The sequence below is a fragment of the Bombina bombina genome, unplaced genomic scaffold (assembly GCF_027579735.1).
Source record: "Bombina bombina isolate aBomBom1 unplaced genomic scaffold, aBomBom1.pri scaffold_450, whole genome shotgun sequence".
Lineage (NCBI taxonomy): Eukaryota > Metazoa > Chordata > Amphibia > Anura > Bombinatoridae > Bombina > Bombina bombina.
Window position 1 is genome coordinate 344,984 of NW_026513078.1, and position 18,401 is coordinate 363,384.

At 38.6% G+C, this 18,401-nt stretch overlaps 1 protein-coding gene across 2 annotated transcripts in view; it reads left to right on the forward strand.

Annotated features, from left to right (window-relative positions):
- LOC128644698 (NADH dehydrogenase [ubiquinone] 1 beta subcomplex subunit 3) overlaps positions 1 to 8,055 on the forward strand; it is a 34,791-nt gene extending 26,736 nt beyond the window's left edge. For both annotated transcript variants that reach the window (XM_053697210.1, XM_053697211.1), the window contains exons 2-3: positions 1,529 to 1,667; positions 7,811 to 8,055. In XM_053697210.1, coding sequence (XP_053553185.1) covers positions 1,531 to 1,667; positions 7,811 to 7,967 — 294 coding nt within the window. In that variant the 5' untranslated portion in view covers positions 1,529 to 1,530 and the 3' untranslated portion in view covers positions 7,968 to 8,055. The remainder of the gene's footprint in view (positions 1 to 1,528; positions 1,668 to 7,810) is intronic.
- Positions 8,056 to 18,401: the final 10,346 nt, after the last annotated feature.

Here is an 18,401-nt window from a genome sequence, read left to right on the forward strand (position 1 = left end):
ATTTTATTATTGTGCTTTTATTTCCCTTTAATTATTGATATATGATAGGCATATATAAAGCATCAAGAGAACCCTTGAAGGTACACTACCTCTCATGTGCAACCCTCTAATCATAGGTGCTGCCATTACTGCACATGTGCAAACAGATCAGCACTGGATTGTAGTGAAATATAGATTTCAACATGGCAGCACCCATGAGTAGAGGCAGACAGGGAATAACTTCAATACTATGCTTACAAAGTATATTTAAAGTAATGTTTCTTTAAACAAACACAATAGTTAAAGGGGTTTCTAAACCCAAATTTTTTTTCTTTCATGATTCAGATAGAGCATGTAATTTTAAGCAACGTTCTAATTTACTCCTATTATCAAGTTTTCTTCATTCTCTTGCTACAGTATCTTTAATTTAAAAAGAAGGAATCTAAGCTATGGAGGCAGCCCATTTTTTGTTCAGCACACTGGATAGCGCTTGCGGATTAGTGGGTACATTTAGCCACCAATCGGCAAGCGCAACCCAGGTGCTGAACCAAAAAGGAGCCGGCTCCTAAGTTTACAGTCTTGCTTTTCATATAAAGACAGCAAGAGAACGAGAGAAAAATGATAATAGGAGTAAATTAGAAAGTTTCTTAAAATTGCATGCTCTATCTGAATCATGAGAACATATTTGGGTTTAGTGTCCCTTTAATATACTGCAGTCGTGCACATTTCAATTTGATCAAAAATATGTTTTATAAAATTGATGTCAGTTTTAAGTGGCATACGCACACATGCTCTACATTCCCTGTGCCACCATTATTCAATCTCCGTACCAGCTCAGAGGGCAAGTTTGGGACATGTATCTTGTCAGTGATTACTTAATTTGTGTCATACAAGCCAATGATGGATCTCTCTCTAGCATGGTGTGTGAATTCTGGTACATGGACATCAATAGCATCTGTGCCTTTTTCCTCAGCAAAAATCTTTCTAGTTAACGTTATTACTGTTGCAAATAGACATACATAGCAAAATGCTTCTAATCCTCCTGGTCAATAGTGCATACGTGTACATTTGAATTTTTCACCATTATGTCCCTTTAAGAAGACCCAAATGATTTGATAAATCCCTGTCTCTGCTGCAGGTGCAGGTTTATTATAAGCTATCTTTGCATTACTTAAATGTTTGTGTATAATTATGTCTTAGTACCTATTGTAATTAATACTGATCCTTATTCCATGTGTCCCCTATATGCATGTACAGGGCTGGACATTTCCACTATCTCATTAGCCTGGACTAATAAAAAAAAATAGCTGTTACCAAAATTTTGACTTTTTCCTATATTTAACATTGACAAGTAACCTTTTTATTCCCCCTGACTGGTAAAACCAAATTGATATTTTTGCACTCATGTGAATGTAAACTTCTTAATAATATGAAATGCAATGGTTGCTAATATAAGAAGAGCTAGAAGCCTCTTACTAGAAAGATAGTCCTTGTGTGCTTGCTCAAACAGCACCTAATAATGCCTGGAATTTCTCATCACCTTTGCAAGGTATGGGCCACGGACATGAGCACCACGGACAGGGGAAGCTCCATCTGCCAGATTATCGACAGTGGAACATAGAAGGAACGCCAATGGAGGATGTACAGAAAAGACTCGCAAAGCACGGTCTGCGGGATCCATGGGCAAGGTATAATATAATATTTCTGCATTAAAGGGACAGTGAAGTCAAAATTAAACTTTCAGGATTCAGATAGGGCGTGCAATTTTCCAATTGGAACAACTTTCCAATGTACTCTTATCATCAATGTTCTCTTGGTATTCCTTGTTGAAAGCTAAACCTAGGTAGGCTCATATGCTAATGTCTAAGCCCTTGAAGGCCACCTCTTATCTTAGTGCATTTTGACAGTTTTTCACAGCTAGATAGCGTTATGTGCCGTGTATATATATATATATATATATATATATATAACATTGGAGTTATTTATATGTCGGCACCGATTGGCTAAAATGCAAGTCTGTTAAAAGAACTGAGATAAGGGGGCAGTCTGCAGAGGCTTAGAAGCAAGGTAATCACATAGGTAAAATGTATATTAAAGTAAAGGTAAACTTTGGAGATTGTAAGCCCGTTTTTTAAAAATACTATTAAAAACAGGGGCACTTTCATTCATCAAAGTTTACAAAGCAGCCATTTTGTTTAAAAAATTACCTTTTTTTTCTTTTCACTTCTACAGCAGCTTCCCCCACTTAGAGATCCTCTATTTACAGGTCTGCAATGACTAATCTGGCTTCCTCCAATCACAGCATGGCCTCAGGCAATGACTACCCTGGGGGGAAATCTGTGATTTGAGGAAGCAGGATTAGTCATTGCTGACGAAAAAAGAGGATCTCTATGTGGGGGAAGCTTAGTATTTTTAAAAAACGGGCTTTCGTTCACCAAAGTTTACCTTCACTTTAATATAACCATGTTGGTTATGCAAAACTGGGGAATGGGTAATAAAGGGATTATCTATCTTTTTAAACAATAAACATTTTCAAGTAGACTGTCCCTTTTAATCTCCTACTGTAAAGTAGGTTTCTGTAAAGGTCTAAAGAGAAGCATGTTTAAGGTTTTAGTGCTTCAGTTTGTACATTGTGTGCCTGAGTCAGACGGCAGATCACTTTCATTTGCAGAGGAGGTAGGACTTACTTAGTAAATGTTTTTTATTTCTTTGTGCAATTTTGGATTGCAACTTAAAGGGGCAGTATACACTCGGTTTCATATAACTGCATGTAATAGACACTACTATAAAGAATAAGATGCACAGATACTGATATAAAAATCCAGTATAAAACTGTTAAAAAAAAACTTACTTAGAAGCTCTCAGTTTAGCTCTGTTTAAAGCTAAACAGACACCCCCCCCCTTCCCCTTCTTTTGCATATGAAAAGACCCTTTACACAAACAGGAGCAAGCTGGAGGAGGTAGCTGACGGTATTCTCATATAACTTTGGGGCTTGGTTAGGAGTCTTAAAATCGGAGCAATGTTATTTAAAAAATAAGCAAAACTATACATTTAAAAAAAAAAAAAAACTTTATGGGCTATATAAATAGATCATCTACAAAACATTTATGCAAAGAAAAAATGAGTGTATAATGTCCCTTTTAAGTGTGGTAGTTGTAGGGTGGGGCCAGGGGTCCATAAAAACACTTTTTTTTTTCTTTCTTTCTTTTTTTTTAGCAATATGCAGCAGTTTATTTATAATTACTTAACAATGCTGTAGAAATTCTATATTTAAAACCATGCAGAAATGTGTCGGCAGATATAATTTATGATAAAGTAATTTTTATTATTTGTAGCAAAGGCATACCAACAGAAACAGTATAAGGTAGAAGAAAAAAAAAAAAAAAAGAAAGAAACAAAACAAATCAAGAGAACAACAATCCAAGTTCTCTGAAATAACATAGTAAATAAGATAACACAGGTTACAGATTATTGGATCGTTCAGTTGCTATGTCATAACTCGTAAGACCTCACTAACGTGAGAAACTTGAAAGCATCCAACATTGTGAGACAATAGTCAGTGTAGTGAGGGCTCTTTGGTTTGTAGCTAGAATTAACATAGTTTTGTGTACAGTTATAAAGCTAAACGGTTCAAACAAGCTACACATTACCAGGATAAGGTAGATAAAGCAAAGAAGGAAAGAGAGGTAAGAGGTAGATAAGGGGGTATCTCCTGACCATTCCGCTTCATTTCATTTAAAAAACTTGTTATATGTAGGATTGATATGTCTCCTATTTATTTATATTTTACCTGTCATGTCTGGGGGTTCTGGGTTCTAAAGGTTAAAGCAATCCAAGTGGGAGGCTGCAGATATAATTTATATATATATATATATATATATATATATATATATATATATGCATTTTCTGTGGGTGTTTGTGAGGGGGGGTGGATGTTTCTGTGAGGGGGTGTGCGTATGTCTTGATGCATTTTCTGGATGTCTCTGAGGGTGTGTGTGTGTATGTTTGTCGGTCTGTTTTCTGTGGATGTCTCTGTGAGGGTATGTGCAAATGTCTTTGTGTATGTATGTATGTCTGTTTTCTGTGGGTGTCACTGTGAGGGTATGTGCATATGTCTTTTCATTTTCTGTGGGTGTCTCTGTGAGGGTGTGTGTGTATGTCTTTGTGCATTTTCTGTGGATGTCTCTGTGAGGGTGTGTGCGTATTTATTGATGCATTTTCTGTGGGTGTTTTGTGAGGGTGTGTGTATGTATGTCTTTCTGTATTTTCTGTGAGGGTATGTGCATATGTCTTTGTGCATTTTCTGTGTGTGTATATGTATGTCTGTGGGTGTCTCTGTGAGGGTGTGTGCATATATCTGTGTTTTCTGTGGATGTCTCTGTGAGGGTATGTGCATATGTCTTTGTGCATTTTCTCTGGGTGTCTCTGTGAGGGTATGTGCATATGTCTGTGCATTTTTTGTCGGGTGTCTTTGAGGGTGTGTGTGTGTGTATGTACGTCTGTGTGTTTTCTGTAAGTGTCTCTGTGAGGGTATGTGCATATGTGTGTGTTTTCTGTGGGTGTCTCTGTGAGGGTGTGTGCATGTCTGTGTGTTTTCTGTGGGTGTCTCTGTGAGGGTGTGTGCATATGTCTGTTTTCTGTGAATGTCTCTGTGAGGGTGTGTGTGTGTATGTATGTCTGTTTTTTGTGGATGTCTCTGTCAGGGTATGTGCATATGGGTGTCTCTGAGGGTGTATGTATGTATGTCTGTGTGTATGTCTTTGTGAATTTTCTGTGGGTGTTTCTGTGAGGGTATGTGTTTATGTCTTTGTGTGTTTTCTGTGGATGTCTCAGTGAGGGTGTGTGTGTATGTATGACTGTGTTTTCTGTGAATGTCTGAGAGTGTGTATGTCTTTGTGTGTTTTCTGTGGATGTCTCAGTGAGGGTGTGTGTATGCATGTTTTTGTGTGTTTTCTGAGGCTGTCTCTGTGGGTGTTTCCTTGTGTGTATGTGCAAGTTTGTGTGTCGGTGTCCATTGTCTTTTCCTTTTTTAGGACATTTTGACCTTACTACTGATTATTCACATCTTTCTACAGACTTTGAGACTGAGACCTTTCCGGAAGTCACCAATCTACCACTTAAGCTTTAAAGGGACTCTTAACACCTGAAAGCTAAAATCCTTAAATCTAACTCCTTCTGATTAATGAAATGCAAGTAAGCACATATGTCTATGCCATCTTGGAAGCTGACCCAAATTGTTTTTAAAAAGTGTTTTCAATTACAATGTTGTACCTGTGCTTGGTATTCCTATGTATGCCGCCATATTGTAACATACATTGCACACAGGTACACGCACGGCACATTGCTCTATTATGTATGAACTATGATGCTTAGAGGAATCTCGCTCACTGTGATACATGCAGTGCGTGTGCTGCAGCGTTTGTGGAGACATTTTTATTTGTGAAGTAATAAGTATTTTCAACATCATAATATATATTAAAAATGTTATTGTTCAAACCAAATTACACTTTATAATGTGCGCTAAACTAATCGGATGAAGTGAGTGCACTGCTCCAGACACCGTAATTGAAAATAGCAAGCTACGAGAGGGAGGGGAGAGAACAGCCCTATGAATAATGGGTAAAACCTTGCATAGTGAAATACGAGCTCCGGGGTCTATAGCTAATGGTTGCCGAGCATTCCTGACCCTGCAGTACATAATACTGCCCCGGGAGATCCTTTCTCTTTCAGCCCTAATGTTAAAATCCTCCTTGGACTTGAAGCGTGACTCCTTCAGCCGGTTTGACCTAAGACAGCCCAGCCTGTCACAGCCAGGGAGTGTTTGCAAACTCCACAACTGCAGCCTGTCACAGCCAGTAAGCATCTGGTAACCTTCTTCAAACTACTGTCTATGTCAAGCCGGCAGTAGGAGTTGCGCTTCAAGTCCAAGGAGGGTTTTTACATTAGGGCTGAAAGAGAAAGGATCTCCCGGTGCAGTATTATGTACTGCAGGATCAGGAATGCTCAGCAACCATTAGATATAAACCCCGGAGCTCGTATTTCACTATGCAAGGCTTTACCCATTATTCCCAGGACTGTTCTCTCACCTCCCTCCCCGTAGCTTGCTATGTTCAATTACGGTGTCTGGAGCCGTGCATGCACTTCATCAGATTTGTTTAGGGCACATTATAAAGTGTAATTTAGTTTAAACAATAACATTTTTAATATTATATTATTATGATGTTGAAAATATGTATTACTTCACAAATAAAAATGTCTCTACAAATGCTGTATCACAGTGAGCGAGATTCCTCTAAGCAGCATAGTGCATTCATAATACTGTAAAGCAATGTACTGTGCGTGTCACGTGACTGCTGTGCTTGTGTAAGTTGCTATATGGCAGCATGCATAGGAACATAAGGTGCAGGTTCAACATTGTAATTGTAACACTTTTTTTTTTTTTTTTTTTTTACAATTTGGGGTAAAATGGCAAGATTTCATAGAAATCCATGCTTACTTGCGTTTGTTTGATCAGAAGGAGTTAGATTTAAGGCTTTTTAGCAGGTGTTTAATGTCCCTTTAAATTATTGTTTAGGCAGTTCAGGGCCCTTCCTTTCAGCCACTGCATGCTGTTGTCATCAGCATCTTCCTTGACAAAAAGATAATCAGAACTCCATATTTTGTCTTGTAAATCTCTTTTTTTGACAAAACTATAGTCTACCTCATTTCTTGTCAGGTCAATGTAAAAAAGTGCTGAGTGTCTGTGTGTTTCTTTGTGTGTCTGCTAGAGTGTCTATGTGAATCCTTATGTGTGAGTGTTTGTGTCTTACTACCTTTACAACATTTCCAAGTTTGACTAAACTTAAAAATAAAGTGCATATACGTTTTAGTCACTTGGTCAAAAATTGCACGTCAAGGGTGGGGGGGGGGGGCGGCTGATGAATGGTTAAGTAAGGGGCCCCAAAATTTCTAGTGGGGGCCATGGTGGAGGAGGACAAACATCCCAATGATAATCGATTCCTGTAATACCGTGAGCGGTGAGCTAAGTCACGTTCTATCAGCACACGTCTGCAGCACTATATGGCAGTAGCTTTGCAAGAATGTTGTACATTAGCAAGAGCACTAGATGACAGCACATTGTCCTGCTGTTTAGTGCTCCAGATGTGCACTCTATCTTCTAGATATCTCTTCAACAACAAAAATGAGAACAAAGCAAAAGGAATATGAAAAAATAAACTGGGACCTTTTCTTTTTCTTTTTTTTTTTTTATATTGTATGTTCTGTCTGAATCATGGAAAAAAAAGATTTTAGGTTTCATGTCCATTTTCTTGGCACTAAAGGTGTTAGAGTGAAGACTTTCTAAAGTGATTTCTTTGCTGTGTGATAACGGTAAGGTGACATCATTTGCAAATAAGGCCATTTTTGGAGTATTACCAAACTGCACACCCCTTATACTAGGCTCAACTCTTACAGCCCATGCCACAGGCTCCATCACAAGATAAAATATTAACGGGTAAAGTGGGCATCTGCCTTTTTCCATTTGAAGATATTTTTTAATTAATCAATTCTTTTATAAACATTTTCAGTAAAAAGGTATATTCTGTAACAAAAGTATAACAAAATTGCGATCTCTATTTATGCTATCTCATCAGCAGGTACTCTTATGTGTTTTGTAGTTGTTGATACAGTTTAGCCTTTAATGGAGAGCTGTTGAGGAGCAGAGCCTTCACATTGCAGTACCGTTTGCGCTTAGGAAGTTGCAAAATGAATGACTTGGAAACACAGGCCCTAGTCACAGGTTTATGCTTTTAATAACATTTTAACTGTTTTTTTTTTTTTTTAATCTTGTAGGAACGAGGCCTGGAGGTTCATGGGAGGCTACGCTAAGCCAGCTACCTTTAAAGATGTCATGCTTAGAGGTTTTAAATGGGGCTTTGCTGCTTTCGTGGTAGCACTGGGAGTGGAGTATGCATTATTTCCTCCAAAGAAATCTGAAGGTCACCATTAGATAAAATAGAAAGCTCTGATTCCCACACTTGCTGCTCTGAGAGAGAATTATAGTTTGAAAATTGTAATAAAATGTCTTGACACCTAAATCTGTCTCTTTGGGTTTATTTTCTTGTGCTTTTTAACCCCTTCATGCCATTAGGACGTTCCATGCCGTCCTTACAGCACTGGGCTTTAACGCCGTTAGGACAGCATGGAACGTCCTATTTTATATGGCGTCCTTCAGCTTCCCCCTTTGACACAGTCAATAATCGGCCTGGGGGCATGCCTAGCAGCGTAAGCAGTCCCCCAGGATCCCATCCCAACCTCGATATCACGTGATCTACGATCGTGTGATTTTTTTTTTTACTGCGTTTACATCAGAACATTGCTATTGTGCCTGCTAGAACATCACTCACACTTTTAATAGACCAGAATACACACAAACCGTGTACAGCTCCACAGTATCACAGGTGCAGGTGGTAAGAGGGACTGTCAAGCTCTATAATATGTTGAAAAGTAGAAAAATCCACAGCACCACAATAAATTTTCAATGCTTTATTGGAACATCTTTATCCCATGCAGGTACAAAGTAGGTAGGCAGCAACGTTTCAGGATGTTATCCCTTAATCATGCTAATGAGCCTCATCTGTTGAGGTGCATTTATAGGCCTACATATTAACCCCATGTTATAATGTTACAAAGTGAATTCTATCATTTAACCACCTAGTGGTTACAATAATTACTACAATGTTAAACACATAAACAAAGTTTAAAAACAATATACCTATTCATATGTTGTTAAAATCCATATAATTTTTACCAATGCTTGATTTATACAAAGCAATTCATTCTCTAAGGACCATTGCAATATTTTATAATACATAAGTATATATTACAGAAACACTTTGAAGTCCAGCTCTCTATTAATGCCTTTAGGAATTAAAGCATCCAATTTATGTATCCAGTATGACTCCTTTTGTATTAATATGGTTTCCCTATTGCCCACTCTTCTTAAATTGTCAACTCCATCAATTATTTGCCACCTTAACTGACTTATGTTGTGGCCTGCACTCAAAAAGTGGCATGATACAGGGGCTTCTTGGTCCCCACATCTGATATTGGATCTGTGTTGACTCATCCTATCTCGTACCCTTCTGGTGGTCTCACCGATATAGATTTTGGAACACGGGCATTTAATGAGGTATACAACATAGGATGAGTCACACGTATAGAAATTGTTAATGCTAAATTTTTTCCCTGTTTGAGGGTGTTGAAATTCTGTCCCTTTAATAACTGCACTACAACTTGCACAGCCCAAACATGGAAAGGTTCCATAACTCTTTTTAGTTATGTATTTCTGTTTCTTCCTAGATCCTAAATCATTTCTAACTAGAATATCTCCTAGGTTTTGGACCCTGCGGTATGCCATCATAGGTGGGTTTTTAAAGGATTCAACATCCATATTACAGTTTTTCAAGATATGCCAGTGTCTGGATATAATGTTTCTAATTTCTCTATTGATGGGGTTAAACTGTGTTACACAAACTACCCTCTCGTCATTCTCTTTTTTAGAGACACTAATTCCTTTTTCCTCTGGCTCCTGAACCCTTTTAATCTCACTCTCAATCAATTTCACAGGGTATGCCCTTTGTATGAATTTATCCCCCATTTCTTGTAGTCTATTTTTGACTAGGGATTCTTCATTAACAATCCTTTTCACTCTTTTAAATTGACTACGTGGTAGGGAATTTTTTAAGGGTTCATTGTGAAAGCTCTCATACCTTAGCAAAGTATTTCTGTCTGTTTCCTTTCGATGTAAATCAATCTTAAAATTACAAGTTTCCTTATTAATACGTATTACTGTGTCCAAGAATACCACCTTTTCTTCACTGAAGGTCAATGTGAATTTTAAATTATTAACAGCCAAGTTTAATTCTTCAACAAATGCCAATAGGGTACCAACGTCGCCCCACCACACGCCAAATATATCATCTATGAAGCGCCACCATGACGCTCCATGCTTAAGGAACAACTCATTTTCATATACAAATTTTTCTTCAACACTATTCATAAATATATTGGTGTATGCTGGGGCGACGTTGGACCCCATGGCTGTGCCTCTTATTTGGAGAAACCAATCGTCTTGAAACAGGAAATAGTTGTTATATAATACCATTCTTAACAAGCTCTCAAAGAACAGTATTTGACCCTCATTATATAATGTAGAATTTCTAAGTGCCAAAATGCATGCACCTATGCCACTTTCATGGTTAATTACCGTATATAGACTACTTACATCAAGTGTATACAAAATACATTTTGCTTTACCCAATGGTAAACCTTTTAATTTTTCAATGAAATCATTTGTATCTTTAATGTATGGTGTTATTTTCTGTACCTCTGGCTGCAAAATCCTATCCAGATGAGTAGCTATATTAGTAAAGACTGACTCTATTCCTGCCACAATTGGCCGCCCAGGGGGTTGTGATAGATTTTTATGTACTTTTGGGACTGTATAAAAGATTGGCGTTTTAGGCCAATCTACATACAAATATTCACTTAATTTTTTATCTATAATGCCAATTTTAAATGCCCAGTTTAGCACTCTTTTTATTTCTGCCTGTATTTTAATCACTGGGTTACTCTGTAATGGCTTATAGGTATTAGCATCCCCCAATTGTTGTTTAATTTCTGTGACATAATAGTTGGTATCTAAAACTACGGTGGCTCCCCCCTTGTCGGCTCTCCTTATCAATATATCTTTTTCTTTAAGTGTATCTATGGCTTTTTTCTGTAGTGCTGTTAAATTAGGTTTATATCTCTTAGATTTTTTTGAATTAATGCTGTTGTAATTAGCCTTTAATATCATAACATCACATTTAACCAATTCAATGTATGTTTCCACACTATTATTACCCTGGGTTGGTATGTAAGTACTTTTCTTATACAGACCAGTAGATTTTAAAGTTAGCATATTCCCTCTAGGTGTAACAGTGTTATTAATCATTCGTGGACTCTCATTAAACATACATTTTAATCTTAGTGTCCGCAAAAATCTGTATAGGTCTTTCTCTAATTCAAAAAAGTTAATGTCTTTTACCGGACAAAATGACAATCCTTTCTCTAATGTCTCGTACTCACTATCTTGTAGAGTCTTACTTGAGATATTAATCACTGTGGGCTCTTCTTTCTTCTGTTAAGTGTGATCAGTCCACGGGTCATTATTACTTCTGGGATATTACTCCTCCCCAACAGGAAGTGCAAGAGGATTCACCCAGCAGAGCTGCATATAGCTCCTCCCCTCTACGTCACTCCCAGTCATTCTCTTGCACCCAACGACTAGATAGGATGTGTGAGAGGACTATGGTGATTATACTTAGTTTTATATCTTCAATCAAAAGTTTGTTATTTTAAAATAGCACCGGAGTGTGTTATTATCTCTCTGGCAGAGTTTGAAGAAGAATCTACCAGAGTTTTTGTTATGATTTTAGCCGGAGTAGTTAAGATCATATTGCTGTTTCTCGGCCATCTGAGGAGAGGTAAACTTCAGATCAGGGGACAGCGGGCAGATGAATCTGCATAGAGGTATGTAGCAGTTTTTATTTTCTGACAATGGAATTGATGAGAAAATCCTGCCATACCGATATAATGTCATGTATGTATACTTTACACTTCAGTATTCTGGGGAATGGTACTTCACTAGAATTACACTGTAAGAAATACATAAAGCTGTTTAATAACTAGAGATTATGTTTAACGTATTTGCTGGAATGTAAAATCGTTTTCATTTACTGAGGTACTGAGTGAATAAATGTTTGGGCACTATTTTTCCACTTGGCAGTTGCTTAATCTGTTTTCTGACAGTTTCTGTTCTCCCTCACTGCTGTGTGTGAGGGGGAGGGGCCGTTTTTTGGCGCTTTTACTACGCATCAAATATTTCAGTCAGCAACTCATTGTATTCCCTGCATGATCCGGTTCATCTCTACAGAGCTCAGGGGTCTTCAAAACTTATTTTGAGGGAGGTAATTTCTCTCAGCAGAGCTGTGAGAATTATAGTTTGACTGAGATAAAAAACGTTTATTCTGTAATTTGTTTCCTGCTTTCAGAATTTGTTATCTTTGCTAATGGGATTAAACCTTTGCTAAAGTTGTGTGATTTACAAGGATTGAGGCTATAACTGTTTCAATTTATTAATTTTCAACTGTCATAGATCTTCTGTGCTTCTTAAAGGCACAGTACGTTTTAATATTATTCTAATTGAATTGTATTTCCAAGTTACAAGTTTATTTGCTAGTGTGTTAAACTCTGAATCTGGATCAAGAGACCAGAAATTCTCTTCTATGGTGGCTTTCTCGGCCACATCTGTCCAGGGGAATGCCATTCAGCAGACCAGACTGGACAATTGTAACAACAGACGCCAGCCTTCTAGGTTGGGGTGCCGTCTGGAATTCTCTGAAGGCTCAGGGACAATGGAGTCAGGAGGAGAGTCTCCTGCCAATAAACATTCTGGAATTGAGAGCAGTTCTCAATGCCCTCCTGGCTTGGCCCCAGTTGACAACTCGGGGGTTCATCAGGTTTCAGTCGGACAACATCACGACTGTAGCTTACATCAACCATCAGGGGGGGACAAGAAGCTCCCTAGCTATGATGGAAGTATCAAAGATAATTCGCTGGGCAGAGTCTCACTCTTGCCACCTGTCAGCAATCCACATCCCGGGAGTGGAGAACTGGGAGGCGGATTTCTTAAGTCGTCAGACTTTTCATCCGGGGGAGTGGGAACTTCATCCGGAGGTCTTTGCCCAAATACTTCGACGTTGGGGCAAACCAGAGATAGATCTCATGGCGTCTCGACAGAACGCCAAGCTTCCTCGTTACGGGTCCAGATCCAGGGATCCAGGAGCAGTCCTGATAGATGCTCTGACAGCACCTTGGGACTTCAGGATGGCTTACGTGTTTCCACCCTTCCCGTTGCTTCCTCGATTGATTGCCAGAATCAAACAAGAGAGAGCATCAGTGATTCTAATAGCACCTGCGTGGCCACGCAGGACTTGGTATGCAGACCTGGTGGACATGTCATCCTGTCCACCTTGGTCTCTACCTCTGAAACAGGACCTTCTGATACAGGGTCCCTTCAAACATCAAAATCTAACTTCTCTGAAGCTGACTGCTTGGAAATTGAACGCTTGATTTTATCAAGACGTGGGTTTTCTGAGTCAGTTATTGATACCTTAATACAGGCTAGGAAACCTGTTACCAGAAAGATTTACCATAAGATATGGCGTAAATACCTATATTGGTGTGAATCCAAAGGTTACTCTTGGAGTAAGGTTAGGATTCCTAGGATATTGTCTTTTCTACAAGAAGGTTTAGAAAAGGGTTTATCTGCTAGTTCATTAAAAGGACAGATCTCAGCTCTGTCCATTCTGTTACACAAACGTCTGTCAGAAGTTCCTGACGTCCAGGCTTTTTGTCAGGCTTTGGCCAGGATTAAGCCTGTGTTTAAAACTGTTGCTCCACCATGGAGTTTAAACCTTGTTCTTAAAGTTTTACAGGGCGTTCCGTTTGAACCCCTTCATTCCATTGATATAAAGTTGTTATCTTGGAAAGTTCTATTTTTAATGGCTATTTCCTCGGCTCGAAGAGTCTCTGAATTATCAGCCTTACATTGTGATTCTCCTTATTTGATTTTTCATTCGGATAAGGTAGTCCTGCGTACTAAACCTGGGTTCTTACCTAAGGTAGTTACTAACAGGAATATCAATCAAGAGATTGTTGTTCCTTCTTTATGCCCAAATCCTTCTTCAAAGAAGGAACGTCTACTGCACAACCTGGATGTAGTCCGTGCTCTAAAATTTTACTTACAGGCAACTAAGGAATTTCGACAAACGTCTTCTCTGTTTGTCATTTACTCTGGGCAGAGGAGAGGTCAAAAAGCTTCCGCTACCTCTCTTTCTTTTTGGCTTCGTAGCATAATTCGTTTAGCTTATGAGACTGCTGGACAGCAGCCTCCTGAAAGAATTACAGCTCATTCTACTAGAGCTGTGGCTTCCACTTGGGCCTTCAAGAATGAGGCCTCTGTTGAACAGATTTGCAAGGCTGCAACTTGGTCTTCGCTTCATACTTTTTCCAAATTTTACAAATTTGACACTTTTGCTTCATCGGAGGCTATTTTTGGGAGAAAGGTTCTTCAGGCAGTGGTTCCTTCTGTATAAAGAGCCTGCCTATCCCTCCCGTCATCCGTGTACTTTTGCTTTGGTATTGGTATCCCAGAAGTAATGATGACCCGTGGACTGATCACACTTAACAGAAGAAAACATAATTTATGCTTACCTGATAAATTCCTTTCTTCTGTAGTGTGATCAGTCCACGGCCCGCCCTGTTTTTAAGGCAGGTAAATATTTTTTAATTTATACTCCAGTCACCACTTCACCCTTGGCTTTTCCTTTCTCGTTGGTCCTTGGTCGAATGACTGGGAGTGACGTAGAGGGGAGGAGCTATATGCAGCTCTGCTGGGTGAATCCTCTTGCACTTCCTGTTGGGGAGGAGTAATATCCCAGAAGTAATGATGACCAGTGGACTGATCACACTACAGAAGAAAGGAATTTATCAGGTAAGCATAAATTATGTTTTTTCGCCTTGTTGGCTTTCCTCCTCGGCTGGTATCTGCGGTCTTTCTCCATGTCGCTTGTGTTTGCGGCCGCCTCGGTGGCGCTTCCTGATGACGTCAGCGATTCGTCGCTCGACTCTAAAAAACTTTGCCCATCCGACGATTCAGTGCTACTGGCTCTGTTTCCACCATCTTTGAACTTCTCTTTTCCTTGGTTTCGATTGGCCCTCTGTGTTTTACCGGCCCCTCTTATCCTCCAATGTGTAGGCTCACATCTCCATCTGTAGACATGCCCCTGGAGGTAATCCATTTCGTCTCGCTGGAATTTTAACCTCTTCTGTTCCTGCAGCTCTTTCTTCAAGGTACTAATTTTATCGTCAACCTCCTTTATTTTTTTATCAAATTCATCCAATGCCAGCATTTGTTGTAAGTCCTCTTTTTTCTTGTCTACTTCCAGCTGTTGTTTATCAATCTCTTGTTGCAATGACTCCACTGTTAACACAATAATATCGTCGTAAGAACATTTATTTAATATTGCCTCAAACTTCTCGCAATATTGTGGATTGTCCTTAAGTAGAGTAGGTTGTGTAGACATGCGTAATCCTCTTGGGATCCTTTTCACCCTAAAGTATTCAGCAAGGGTAATCGCATGTAGTTCCCATATCATATTTTTTCTTTTTAACCTCTCATATTCTTGTCCGCTTTTTTCTTTTGGGGCTTCTTTGAGAAAATCCCTAGACCCACGAATGAGAGTGGTAATCCTGGCCGCATCAACATCTGAATAGGTAAAGGTCTTTGTACCATCCACTTTGGGTATTGCATCCATAGTATCCGGACACAACAATTACCTGGAGCAGGTAATCACCATAGACAGTCTGTTATATCACAGAATACACACAAACAGTGTACAGCTCCACAGTATCACAGGTGCAGGTGGTAAGAGGGACTGTCAACCTCTATAATATGTCGAAAAGTAGAAAAATCCACAGCACCACAATAAATTTTCAATGCTTTATTGGAACATCTTTATCCCATGCAGGTACAAAGTAGGTAGGCAGCAACGTTTCGGGATGTTATCCCTTAATCATGCTAATGAGCCTCATCTGTTGAGGTGCATTTATAGGCCTACATATTAACCCCATGTATAATGTTACAAAGTGAATTCTATCACTTAACACCACCACCTAGTGGTTACAATAATTACTACATATGAATAGGTATATTGTATATTGTTTTTAAACTTTGTTTATGTGTTTAACATTGTAGTAATTATTGTAACCACTAGGTGGTGGTGTTAAGTGATAGAATTCACTTTGTAACATTATACATGGGGTTAATATGTAGGCCTATAAATGCACCTCAACAGATGAGGCTCATTAGCATGATTAAGGGATAACATCCCGAAACGTTGCTGCCTACCTACTTTGTACCTGCATGGGATAAAGATGTTCCAATAAAGCATTGAAAATTTATTGTGGTGCTGTGGATTTTTCTACTTTTCGACATATTATAGAGGTTGACAGTCCCTCTTACCACCTGCACCTGTGATACTGTGGAGCTGTACACTGTTTGTGTGTATTCTGTGATATAACAGACTGTCTATGGTGATTACCTGCTCCAGGTAATTGTTGTGTCCGGATACTATGGATGCAATACCCAAAGTGGATGGTACAAAGACCTTTACCTATTCAGATGTTGATGCGGCCAGGATTACCACTCTCATTCGTGGGTCTAGGGATTTTCTCAAAGAAGCCCCAAAAGAAAAAAGCGGACAAGAATATGAGAGGTTAAAAAGAAAAAATATGATATGGGAACTACATGCGATTACCCTTGCTGAATACTTTAGGGTGAAAAGGATCCCAAGAGGATTACGCATGTCTACACAACCTACTCTACTTAAGGACAATCCACAATATTGCGAGAAGTTTGAGGCAATATTAAATAAATGTTCTTACGATATTATTGTGTTAACAGTGGAGTCATTGCAACAAGAGATTGATAAACAACAGCTGGAAGTAGACAAGAAAAAAGAGGACTTACAACAAATGCTGGCATTGGATGAATTTGATAAAAAAATAAAGGAGGTTGACGATAAAATTAGTACCTTGAAGAAAGAGCTGCAGGAACAGAAGAGGTTAAAATTCCAGCGAGACAAAATGGATTACCTCCAGGGGCATGTCTACAGATGGAGATGTGAGCCTACACATTGGAGGAGAAGAGGGGCCGGTAAAACACAGAGGGCCAATCGAAACCAAGGAAAAGAGAAGTTCAAAGATGGTGGAAACAGAGCCAGTAGCACTGAATCGTCGGATGGGCAAAGTTTTTTAGAGTCGAGCGACGAATCGCTGACGTCATCAGGAAGCGCCACCGAGGCAGCCGCAAACACAAGCGGCATGTAGAAAGACTGCAGATACCAGCCGAGGAGGAAAGTCAACAAGGCGAAAAAGAAGAGCCCACAGTGATTAATATCTCAAGTAAGACTCTACAAGATAGTGAGTACGAGACATTAGAGAAAGGATTGTCATTTTGTCCGGTAAAAGACATTAACTTTTTTGAATTAGAGAAAGACCTATACAGATTTTTTTCGGACACTAAGATTAAAATGTATGTTTAATGAGAGTCCACGAATGATTAATAACACTGTTACACCTAGAGGGAATATGCTAACTTTAAAATCTACTGGTCTGTATAAGAAAAGTACTTACATACCAACCCAGGGTAATAATAGTGTGGAAACATACATTGAATTGGTTAAATGTGATGTTATGAAATTAAAGGCTAATTACAACAGCATTAATTCAAAAAAATCTAAGAGATATAAACCTAATTTAACAGCACTACAGAAAAAAGCCATAGATACACTTAAAGAAAAAGATATATTGATAAGGAGAGCCGACAAGGGGGGAGCCACCGTAGTTTTAGATACCAACTATTATGTCACAGAAATTAAACAACAATTGGGGGATGCTAATACCTATAAGCCATTACAGAGTAACCCAGTGATTAAAATACAGGCAGAAATAAAAAGAGTGCTAAACTGGGCATTTAAGATTGGCATTATAGATAAAAAATTAAGTGAATATTTGTATGTAGATTGGCCTAAAACGCCAATCTTTTATACAGTCCCAAAAGTACATAAAAATCTATCACAACCCCCTGGGCTGCCAATTGTGGCAGGAATAGAGTCAGTCTTTACTAATATAGCTACTTATCTGGATAGGATTTTGCAGCCAGAGGTACAGAAAATAACATCATACATTAAAGATACAAATGATTTCATTGAAAAATTAAAAGGTTTACCATTGGGTAAAGCAAAATCTATTTTGTATACACATGATGTAAGTAGTCTATATACGGTAATTAACCATGAAAGTGGCATAGGTGCATGCATTTTGGCAATTAGAAATTCTACATTATATAATGAGGGTCAAATACTGTACGCCAATATATTTATGAATAGTGTTGAAGAAAAATTTGTATATGAAAATGAGTTGTTCCTTAAGCATGGAGCGTCATGGTGGAGCTTCATAGATGATATATTTGGCGTGTGGTGGGGCGACGTTGGTACCCTATTGGCATTTGTTGAAGAATTAAACTTGGCTGTTAATAATTTAAAATTCACATTGACCTTCAGTGAAGAAAAGGTGGTATTCTTGGACACAGTAATACGTATTAATAAGAAAACTTGTAATTTTAAGATTGATTTACATCGAAAGGAAACAGACAGAAATACTTTGCTAAGGTATGAGAGCTTTCACAATGAACCCTTAAAAAATTCCCTACCACGTAGTCAATTTAAAAGAGTGAAAAGGATTGTTAATGAAGAATCCCTAGTCAAAAATAGAC